General features: G+C 46.8%; 1 protein-coding gene across 2 annotated transcripts; it reads right to left on the bottom strand.

The window, feature by feature from the left end:
* Window positions 1-406: 406 nt before the first annotated feature.
* LOC140207540 (uncharacterized) lies at window positions 407-11,709 on the bottom strand. 2 transcript variants are annotated; one of them, XM_072276076.1, is made up of 2 exons: window positions 11,682-11,709; window positions 407-2,405 (listed from the first exon to the last, which is right to left on the bottom strand). In XM_072276076.1, the coding sequence occupies exon 2, from the start codon at window positions 2,000-2,002 to the stop codon at window positions 713-715; it is 1,290 nt and encodes a 429-aa protein (XP_072132177.1). In that variant the 5' UTR covers window positions 2,003-2,405; window positions 11,682-11,709; the 3' UTR covers window positions 407-712. The 2 variants fall into 2 exon arrangements, with proteins under 2 accessions (XP_072132177.1, XP_072132176.1); XM_072276075.1 differs by lacking the exon at window positions 11,682-11,709 and adding an exon at window positions 7,229-7,283.
* Window positions 11,710-12,060: the final 351 nt, after the last annotated feature.

The raw sequence follows: 12,060 nt of genomic DNA, 5'->3' as shown, positions 1-12,060 counted from the left end.
GAAATGAGCTGTCAATAAGGTTAACTACCAATGTCATTCTTCCTCAGCCGAGAGATTAGAGGGCCAAAGAACATCTCAGACAGAACCGCAGCTTGATTTTGTCAGTCTGCAGAAAATTCAAGGGAATCCTCTTCACCCACAGAGTGGTGACTGTTTGGAACCCATCACCACAGGGAGAGCGAGAGATGAACAACAGGGGTGGATTTTAAAAGACTGTCGTGGAACAGAATCACTGGCAGGGTCCAGCCGGCCTGAGTCGACTCTCTACTGTACACTAGGTATGTTATAAATTCACCAAGTACCGGAGATAAGAGTTTAAAATAGAACTGATTTATTTGTCTCAGATCCAGAATATTAAACTCCAGCCCCATTAAAGGTGAATATGCAGCAGAAGAAACTCCTCCCATGCCCAGTGACCAGGGTGCAGAACTGGGTGTGGTGAGCAGCAGCAATAATTGCAGAGTTCAGCACCGACAGTCACTCTCAAAATTGCATTCAGCAACGGTGATGGATAAATATCCAGCATGCAGCTTATTGAAACTTTCTGCCCAGTGTGAACCCGGTAGTGTGTCACAAGGTTAGATTACTGAGTGAATCCCTTCCCACATTCACAGCAGGTGAATGGCCTCTCCCCAGTGTGAACTCAATGATGCACATTTGGTTGATTTGTCTGAGAGAACCTCTTCCTAATGTCTGAGCACGTGAACCGCCACTACCCAGTGTGAATTCGCTGGTGTTTTAGTAGGCTAGCTGCCTGAGTGAATCCCTTCCCACAGTCTGGGCAGGTGAATGGCTTCTCCCCAGTGTGAATTCGCTGGTGCATCTGAAGGTTGGATGATTGAGTGAAGGTCTTCCCACAGTCTGAGCAAGTGAACGGCCTCTCTCCAGTGTGAACTCGCTGATGTACCTTCAGTTGAGATGAGCAACTGAATCCCTTCCCACAGTCTGAGCAGGTGAATGGCCTCTTCCCACTGTGAACCCGCTGGTGTGCCAGCGGATCAGATGACTGAGAGAATCTCTTCCCACGTTCTGAGCGGGTGAACAGCCTCTCCCCAGTGTGAACTCGCTGGTGTGCCAGCAGATCAGATGACCGAGTGAATCCTTTCCCACATTCTGAGCAGGTGAATGGCCTCTCCCCAATGTGAACTCGCTGGTGTTTCAGTAGGCTAGCTGCCTGAATGAATCCCTTCCCACAGATTGGGCAGGTGAACGGCTTCTCCCCAGTGTGAATTCGCTGGTGCATCTGAAGGTTGGATGATTGAGTGAAGGTCTTCCCACAGTCTGCGCAAGTGAACGGCCTCTCTCCAGTGTGAACTCGCTGATGTACCTTCAGTTGAGATGAGCAAGTGAATCCCTTCCCACATTCTGAGCAGGTGAATGGCCTCTCCCCATTGTGAACTCGCTGGTGTGCCAGCAGATCAGATGACCGAGTGAATCCCTTCCTACGTTCTGAGCGGGTGAACAGCTTCTCCCCAGTGTGAACTCGCTGGTGTCTCAGTAGGCTAGTTGTCTGAGTGAATCCCTTCCCACAGTCAGAGCAGGTGAACGGCCTCTCCCCTGTGTGAACTGACCAGTGTCGCTGTAGGTGGGATGACTGGGTGAATGTCTTTCCACAGACTGAGCAGGTGAACGGCCTCTCCCTGGTGTGAACTGACTGGTGTCTCTGCAGGTGAGATAGTAAAGTGAATCCTTTTCCACAGTCTGGGCAGGTGAACGGCTTCTCCCCTATGTGAAATTGGTGGTGTCTATGAAGGTCAGCTGGTCGATGGAATCCCTTCCCACAGACAGAGCAGGTGAATGGCCTGTCCCCAGTGTGAAATCGCTGGTGTATTAGTAGGCTGGATGATAGAGTGAATCCCTTTCCACAATCTGAGCAGGTGAACGGCCTCTCTCCGGTGTGAACTCGCTGATGTACCTTCAGTTGAGATGATTTAATGAATCCCTTCCCACAGTCCGAGCAGGTGAACTGCTGCTCCCTGGTATGAACTCGCTGGGGAGCCATTAGGTCAATTGACCGAGTGAATCCTTCCCCACAAATTCAGCAGATGACCAGCCTCTGCCTTGTGTGAACTGACTGGTGTGTCCACAGGTGGGATGATCGACTGAATCACTTCTCACACACAGAACAGATTGGCCTTGTCCAATGTGAACTACCTGATGTACCTTAAGTTGAAATGACCGAGTGAATCCACCCCTACAGTCTGAGCAGCTGAACAGCCTCTCCCCTGTGTAAAATGACAGACTTGCCAGTCGGTCAGATGATCGAGTCAATCCCTCCCACAGTCTGAGCAGGAAGGATGATCGAGTGAATCCCTTGCTCCACTTCTTAAATATCTGGACAGGGACCGCAAAACTGGCGTGTTGTTCTCGAGATTCCCGTAGACAAATTCCTTGTCATTTTTAACCTGTAAAAACATTTACAAGATCTATCAGTGGGTGTAGAACAACATTTCTGGTGAGATCACTTGAGTTGTCAAGGTGTGAACTGACATCACACTGTTACAGTGAGGTTCAACACAAGTTGGAGAGAGAAATCTTCTAAATGGGCACAGTGCTGGTATCTGGAATGACCATCAAATTCTCTGACCCCCTTCCTGTCTCTATGAGAATGGGGTATTTCTGCCATCTCCAATCTGTGACCTGGCTCAGTTTGACTCTCTCCATTGGTATTATTCCCTGTTCCCACTGAGCTGCATGGGTTCCTGGCCCCACAGTAACTGAAACACTCTCACACAAATAGCTGGCAGTGTATTCCACGCACCCACCACTCTCTGTGTAAAAAACTTACCCCTGACATCCCCTCGGTATCTATTTCCAAGCACCTTAAAACTACACTACCTTGTCTTCGCCATTTCAGCCCTGGGAAAAAAAAACCTCTGGCTATCCACACGATCAATGCCCCTCATCATCTTATACACCTAACAAAAAGCTCTAAACATATACAATGAAATTATACATTGCTTTGAGGATTTGTTAGAAGTACTGTATACAAAATTATGAGGGTACACATGGGGTAGATGCAAGCAGCTTTTTCCACTGCGGTTGGGTGGGATTACAACCAGAGGTCATGGGTAAATGGGGAAGGTGAAAATTTAACAGGAATATTTGGAAAAGCTCATTACTGAAATTGTCGTGAGAGTGTGGAATGAGATGCCAGCAGAGGTGGTGAACATGAGCTCGGTTTCACCATTTAAAAAAAAGTTTGGATGGGAGCCTGGATGGTAGGGGTATGGAGGGCAATGGTCCCAGTGCAGGTAGTTACATTAGACAGCCTAAATGTTTTTTCGGCATTGACTAGATGGGCCAAATAGCCTGTCTCTGTACTGAACTTCTCCATGTTTCTATGACAAAGAAGCTGGCCAAACTTGTTTGGAAGGGATACGGTAGGAGTGACAACGAAGCAACAATGGCTGCAGTTTCTGGGAGCAATTTGGAAGCTGAGTGATCGATACATCCCAAAGAAGTGGAAGCATTGGAAAGGCAGGAGGACACAACCGTGTCTGAAATGAGAAGCCAAAGCCAAAGAGAGGGCAAATAATAGAGCAAAAACTACTGGAAAGCTTTTAGAAACCAACAGAAGATGACTAAAAAAAAAGTCAGATGATCTCAGAGCATGGAATCATGATATTGTAGTCATTAATGAATCTTGGTCACACCCAACAGACTGAGGCATTTAGAGGAACAAAATATCCCGGGCCTCAATGTCTCTTGAAAACCCAGGTTCCCTGTACCAGATACCTTCCAACTTTTATTTTGGCAGGCAGATAAAAAGGTGTCAGATCCTTTCTGATACCATTAATATTAATCTTTCTCCAATTTAGAATCTCAACCCATGATCCAGACCTCTCGTTTTCCGTATTTACTTTGAATCTCATGGCATAATAGAACATAGAATAGTACAGCACAGTACAGGCCCTTTGGCCCACAGTGTTGTGCCGACCCTCAAACCCTGCCTCCCATAAAAGCCCCCACCTTAGATTCCTCCATATACCTGTCTGGTAGTCTCTTAAACTTCACTAGTGTATCTGCCTCCACCACTGACTCAGGTATTGAGTTCCACTCACCAACCACTCTGTGAATAAAAAAACCTTCCTCTAATATCCCCTTTGAACTTCCCACCCCTTACTTTAAAGCCATGTCCTCTTATATTGAGCAGTGGTGCCCTGGGGAAGAGACACTGGCTGTCCAATCTATCTATTCCTCTTAATGTCTTGTATACCTCTATCATGTCTCCTCTCATTCTCCTTCTCTCCAGAGAGTAAAGCCCCAGCTCCCTTAATCTCTGATCATAATGCATACTCTCTAAACCAGGCAGCATCCTGGTAAATCTCCTCTGTACCTTTTCCAATGCTTCCACATCCTTCCTATAGTGAGGTGACCAGAACTGGACACAGTACTCCAAGTATGGCCTCACCAGAGTTTTATAGAGCCGCATCATTACACCATGACTCTTAAACTCTATCCATCGACTTATGAAAGCTAATACTCCATAAGCTTTCTTAACTACCCTATCTACCTGTGAAGCAACTTTCAGGGATCTGTGTAATTTCTGTCACCAGCCCTGGATCATTTTCCAACAGCTTATTGCCCACTTCTACATCAGGAATTCTATGTTCTGATTAAGGGCACATTTGATAAACTCTACCCCATCTAGTCCTTTTAAAGTATGTGAGTCCCAGTCAATGTATGGAAAGTTAAAATCACTTACTGAATCAAACTTTGTTTCTTGGCATGGTCTGCAATCTCTCTACAAATTTGTTCCTCCAAATCCCTCAGACAGTTGGGTGCAACCAAGTTACAATAATGGCTACAATATCATAATTCCTTGTCCTGACCACAGTACAGCTTTCCTACAATGCTTCTTGCATTGCGATATACACAGCTCAGCACATTCATCGCACCATGCTCAACCTTTTGATTGCTGGCCCTACCTGAGGTCTGAACATCTGACTGGTGTCATGAAAACAAACTCTCCCTCATTGTCACAAAAACAAAGGAGCTGATTGTGGACGACAGGAGGAATGGAGACAGGCTAACCCCTATTGACATCAATGGATCTGGGGTTGAGAGGGTGAACAGCTTTAAGTTCCTTGGTATAAACATCACCGAGGATTTCACATGGTCTGTAAGCACCGGCTGTGTTGTGAAAAGAGCACAACAGCTCCTCTTTCACCTCAGATGGTTGAAGAAGTTTGGGATGGTGTCCCAAATCCTAAAAACTTTCTACAGGGACACAACTGAGAGCATCCTGACTGGCTGCATCGCTGCCTGGTATGGGAACTGTACTTCCCACAATCACAGGAACCTGCAGAGAGCGGTGCAGACAGCCCAGCGCATCTGTAGATGTGAACTTCCCACTATTCAGGACATGTGCAGTGACAGGAGTGTAGAAAAGGCCCAAAGGATATTAGGGACCTGAATCACCTCAATCACAAACTGTTCCTGCTGCTACCAGCCAAGAAACAGTACCACAGCAAAAGGACCAACAGGCTCCGGGACATCATCTTCCACCAGGCCATCAGACTGATTAATTCATGCTGATACAATTGCACATCTCTGTTATATTGACTGTTCTATGTACAAACTATTTATAATAAATTACACATTGCACATTTAGACAGAGACGTAACGTAAAGATTTCTACTCCTCATGTATATGAAGGATGTATGTGATAAAGTCAATTCAATTCAATTCACTATCCACTATCTGTTCTGTCATTCTGGCTCCCATTCCCCCTACAACTTATTTTAACCACATCAACCACCCCCCACCCACACCAGCTCCAGCAAGCCTTACCACTAGGATATTAGTCCCCTCTTGTTCTGTTCCCCTAACGAATGAATCCCCTATCACCCCCTTGACTTTCCTCTGCCAGGTAATCTTCATCACCCCCCCCCCCCACCAAGAGTTTCTAAAGTGGTCCACCTCTTGTTGTGTGAGATAGCAACAAGAGTACTCTGCAATGGCTATTTAACCTCATTTCCCTTCCTGACTCTCACCCAGTTTCCTGTGTCCTGCACCTTTGGTGTAACTCACCTCTCTTCATGTCATATCTATCACCCCCTCCAACTCCTGGATGATCCGGAATTCTCCATTTCAAGTTCCAACTCCTTAAAGTGCAGGGTTACAAGCTGCAGCTGGATGCATATCTTGTAGGTGAGGGCATCAGGGACACTGGATGTCTCCCCACCAATGTCCCCTCCAATTTGTAATAACCAGTGTGAACATAAAACTTGTATTGTGCATTTTTTTACCCAGTGACAAAAAGTGCATAGTGAATTTTATATAGGGAGGTATTCATATTAACAGCTAGCAAATAACTGTAGATAGGAACTTTAATCTCCTCTGGGTATGATCGAGTTCATCTGCACTCTCACACAACCTATGTAGCAGGCCGTAACGGGTAATGAAGGATTTTCTCAGCAGAGCTTTTGCACATTGTCCATATGTGGTTTGCTTGCTAAATTACACTTTAAAAAGTCAGATTTCAAAATATCACTGCAAAAACTGCAAATTCTCCAGCAACTTTTGCATCACCACAATACCACCAGTTTCTGTATTGTGCATAAATATTTCCCCTGAACCCTCCCCCAAATGACTGATGGTGGTAAACTCGTTGATGGTAATGCCAATGAATATAAAGGGAAGCGCAGTATTCTGTCTCATTGGAGTCTGGCACATTTGTGATGTGAAAGCTATTTCTTGCCCAGGGCAAAGGTGTTTGATATCATTATGTATACAGAGTGAATGGGTCAATACATGTCCTCACGGGTAGAAAGGTCCAGAACAAGAGGAGGTAGAACAAGCAACACACACAAAATGCTGGAAGAACTCAGCAGGCCAGGCAGCATCTATGGAAAAGTGTACTAATGCTGAATTCCGGCATTTTGTGTGTGTTGCTTGGATTTCCAGCATCTGCAGAATGTCCCTTGTTTGTGATTGGAGGTAGAACAAAGGTGATTTTCTCAACTGGTGATGCAAAAGATTTTGTTCCCTTTCTCCGAGTTCCTAATCATTGCATTTAGACAGCTGGAGCTCAGCTCTGAGAGATCCATCGGTTTCCATTCCCTCATCAACCGGAATCTCCCTGGGATCCGTGCAGGGATCGTGGGGCTGAGAGAGGGGGAAGAGAACAGGACTGTCCCGGGATCGCGGGGCACAGTTTCCGGGAGTCACAGCAATTGCCCCTCAGTCGGTAGTGAAAACGGGCGCACGGAGAAACACTTACCGGCAGCGACATCCGAGGCCTTTTATGGACTACGCATGCGTGATATTCGGGACTTTCCGAAACCCTGACGCCTGCGCATTCGATCAGTACTTCAGAGACGGCGAGAATTGTTACGCAGAGCTTTCTGGGTAATCACGGTGCCATGGAAAGTTTCCGCAAGCACCGGTTCAAGTACATACCTCAGTGTTTGTGTGTAGAAAACTGAGCACCTCTTTTAACGCAGAAAGCAGCTCTAATAAAACAATACACTTAATATCAGCAAACTTTCCTCGTGTTTAATGCCAAAGTAGAACGTTCTTACAAATGCAGATATAAAACACAAGAGATTCTGCTGTTGCTGGAAATGCAGACATATACACATAAAATGCTGGAGGAACTCTGCAGTTCAGGCAGCAACTAAGCAGAGGAGTACACAGCCAATGCATGCTGAAGGGGCTCGGCCTGAACGCTGTCCATTTATTCTTCTCCACATTGACTGCCTGATCTGTTGATTTCCACCAGTATTTCGCAGAAATTAAACACTTTTTTTTCGATCAATCAGTTTCCAAATGTTTCTGATCTTTCATTTTTAGCCGCATCCTGCTGTTCTGATTCCTCTTCTTCCTCCTTCTTGTAAATTCTAGTTCCCATCTCTTTCTGGAACCCCAAAGTCCTGACTCAGGCTGGTAACTCTTTGATTTCTGACTCCCCTCCATCGAAGATTCACTCGTTCGTCTGCTGTATGACTTTAGAGGCGCGTTGCAACAACCCAACTGTCTGAGGCACAGTCCTTTGAAATTAGTGAAAATGACACCAAAAGTTGAAAAGAGCAGGGAAGGAGGAGTTTAACCGCCTTAGTCCGGAGCCCTGAAGAACGTGAAAACCACAGTGAGCACATTGTCTTATTCCGTCTGGAGAGAATCATGCAGGAAATTGATACAGGTGTATAAGATAATGAGAGGCATTGGTTGTGTGGATAGCCAGAGGCTTTTCCCAGGACTGATTTTCCTTCCTGGTGAGAAGTTGCTGGTGCTACAGCAGCTGGGATGGTTTAGTAAAACTCTTTGCTCACTCCGGACAGAAATGTGGCCTCTACGCGTCTACTTATTGTGAACTCACTGGAGCATCACAAGGTGGGTTAACTGAATGAGTCTCTTCGCACACACGGAGCAGGTGAACGGCCGCTTCCCAGCGCGAAGCTGTTGGTGTATCTGCGATGGCCGACTGAAGCCCTTCCAAAATGAGAGCCAGTGAATGACGTCACACTGCCAGTAACGTCATGGCAATGTATCCAATCAGATCACGGACATGGACACGTGATCGGGCTCTCTTTGTAGCGAGTGGGGTGCTGTCTTCTCCAGCATCTCCGCCTCTACAGTCAAGGATCGGCGGCATTCAAGCGCTGGTGAACTGACAGATACAGCGGAACTAACGTGCTGTTGTATTTGTGACTACCATACACAAATCCTTTGACTTTTCTACACTGTTAAAAGTTTACAAAGCACGTCAGTGGGTGAAGTACAACATTTCAACTTAGAAAATTTCAGCCTCCATGGTTTCTTCTGATAAAAACAATTTCACAGCTCAAAACAATTTGGAGGAACCAGAAACACACACAAAAAATGCTGGTGGAACGCAGCAGGCCAGGCAGCATCTATAGGAAGAGGTACAGTCGACGTTTCGGGCCGAGACCCTTCGTCAGGACTAACTGAAAGAAGAGATAGTAAGATATTTAAAAGTGGGAGGGGGAGGGGGAGGGGGAGATCCGAAATGACAGGAGAAGACAGGAGGGGAGGGGTGGATCAAAGATCTGGAAAGTTGATTGGCAAAAGGGATACGAGGCTGGAAAAGGGAGAGGATCATGGGAGGGGAAGCCTGGGGAGAGAGAAGGCGGGAGGGGAGCCCAGAGGGTGGAGAACGGGCAAGGAGTCACAGTGAGAGGGACAGAGGGAGAAAAAAGAGAGAGAAAAAATGGGGAAAATAACAAATATATTTTAAAAAATAAATAAGAGGTGGGGTGTGAAGGGGAAGAGGAGCATGAACGGAAGTTAAAGTGGTCAATATACATGCCATAGTGTTGGAGGCTCCCTAGACGGAATATAAAGTGTTGTTCCTGCAACCTGAGTATGGCTTCATCTTGACAGTAGAGGAGGGATAGACATATCAGAATGGGAATGGGACGTGGAATTAAAATGTGTGGCCACTGGAATAACAAGACTCTTCCCGGGCCTGCAGGATGTCTCAGTCGGTGTTGTAGGGATCGGTGCTTGGAGCCCAGTTGTTCCCAAACTGTGTCAACAGTTTGGCTGAGGGACTAAATCAATATTCCTCAGTCTGCTATTGACAAAAAAAAAGTAGATTTATATCCTGAAAATGCCACCAGCTATATATTAGATCCCGAGAGTTTCGGGAGTTTGGAAAAAATAAATAAGGGTGTCTGTGGGTTTTTGTTTCCCGGGGTTTGTTTCCACGCCCTGATATCGATGGAGTGAAGCCGGAGTTCAGAGCCGACACAAGCGGGGTCCGATACAGGTCAGACGGGGTAGGTTACGGGCGACACTCCGCTCTGGGACCATCAGCACCGAAGCATTTAGAGTAACGCCGCAGTAATTTGGAGCAGGTCTGGGAGAATATTAAATAAAACCAACATGGGAACTTTCTGATCCGATCCCCTGATAGAGTGTGAAGGAGCCGCGGCGAAGAATAGTTGCGGAATTTAAAATAAGCAAGCCGAGCCGGGCCAGTGTGGGCGGAAGCCGAGGAGGAGATCGATGCCTGCGAACGGGGGAAGTAAATCTGCAACGAGCTTTGGAAACTGTCCGTGGACAAAGTCGGAGACAGCGGGGCTGAGCGGTACCGGACAGTGTGAACAGATGTGACCAGATCGCGGGAATCACTGCCGCTGAGAAAGTTGCCGAGGCTTTCTCGGCTTTGCATATCAGTCAGAAACCTGATGGACAGAGATTTACACTGATTTTCCAAAGCGCTCCCGGCCTCCTTCCCAAACCCTGCTCTCCGTGCAGCGCCCCGGACCGGAACGTTTCTCCCGGCATCGGCACCTTTGAGGCGCCGGCGATCCCCGCCTTCCGCGTTTTAAACCGCCGGGAATCAGCTGCTCTCTATTTCCATCATCTCCCTGCCCCGGGACCCACGGAGCGGACAGACAGTAACTCGCTCGCTCTCTCTGTTGTTTCCCAGTGAATTTAGTGGCGATGGTGATCCTGTCCCGGGGAAAGTGCGGCCTCTCCACCCGCACCACTCGCTACCTGGTGGCCACGGCAGCGGCGGATCGACTGACCATCGTGTTTGTGGTGATATTGTGGCGGGTCGGTTATTATTACTTCCCCGAGACTTTCCTGCACATCACCCCCGTGTGCAGTGTGATCTCTGTCCTGGGAGAGTCAGCAACAGAAAGTTTTGTCTGGTTCACCGGCACTTCTACATTTGATCGGTTTGTTGCCATTTGTTGCCAGAAGTGGAAAATAAAATATTGCACCGGGAAAACTGCGGCTGTGGTTGTGATAACAACCGGCGTTCTGCTCTGATTTAATAATGTGCCCGAATTCTTTATATATCGTCCTGTGAGAGTGGTTGACAATACACCCTGGGACTGTATTGAAATACCGGGCTACTATACGGATCCCGGGTGGGTGGGATATAATCGGCTTTCTACCGTCCTAACGCCATTACTCCCGTTCGTGTTAATACTCCTGTTCAACGCTCTGACAGTCAAACACATTTTAGTGACCAGTCGCGTCCGTAAGGGGCTGAGGGGTCAGAGCAAAGCGGAGAACCGCAGTGACCCGGAGATGGGGAGTAGGAGGAGGTCTGTGATCTTACTTCTCACCATCTCCGGAAGCTTCATCATCCTGTGGTCGGTGAGTGTTGCTGAATTCCTTTATAACACCATCGCCGGACTGGATCAAAATAATTACAACGATTCTGAATACATGTTTCAACACACCGGAGACATGCTGATGATATTAAGTTGCTGCACACACGCGTTTATTTATGGGGTAACTCAGTCCAAGTTCAGAGAGCAGTTCATCAGCGCAGCGAAATATCCGCTCACTTCAGTTATTCAACGAATTAACAAACAAAATATCTGAGCTCTTCTCGGCGGCGGTCGCAATGTTTTCGATCTTGACTCTGCAGAATCAATGATCATCGGAGAACGTGGCAGCGGGGAGAGTAAATCTGGTTTAGAGCCCGAGAGAAACACAGCACAGGAACAGACTCTCCGACACCCGCACCCCGCGGCTCCACTCCTACCAATTATTAAGCTCATCCTACCTTTTATTTTCAGCTTTCCACCATATTCCCGCACTCGTCACCGCCAGACCCTTTTCGGTCTGAGAAAGCCAGACAGGTTCTGGGGACATTCAAGACCAAATCGGCAAAAATGCCGCTCATTTCCTACTTTAGTCTTTTGCATAAAAATTAAATTGGAAAAAAAAAGTTAACACAAACTTACAGTAAAGCTTGTACTCGTCTGTCGCATTAGACAAAAATGTTTGGAGGAAAGTTTAACACCACAGCACTCATTCCCAATTGCGCAAGTTGTTACGGAAACCTCCAATGTCTGCTCTGCTTCAAGGAAAATAATGACATCTCACTTCCTAATTTCTAATAAACGCCCGTCCGATCAAATTCCGTGTTGACTCTCTTCTACATTCACTCCAGTAGAATCACATGTTTATTTTTATTTTTTTTTTATCTCAGCTAAAACTGATAAAAAATTCTGTTCTAGACGCCGACAAGCACACAATTGTTTGGAAAAGGCAATAAGCTGAAAAGTAGGAATCTGACAGCATGGGAGAGTGGATCATGGGAGAAAGAGCAGGAGAGGAGGC

Source organism: Mobula birostris, chromosome 13, assembly GCF_030028105.1.
Source record: "Mobula birostris isolate sMobBir1 chromosome 13, sMobBir1.hap1, whole genome shotgun sequence".
Taxonomy (NCBI): Eukaryota; Metazoa; Chordata; class Chondrichthyes; order Myliobatiformes; family Myliobatidae; genus Mobula; species Mobula birostris.
Note: the sequence above shows the minus strand (reverse complement) of the source record. Positions and strands in the feature narration are given on the sequence as shown.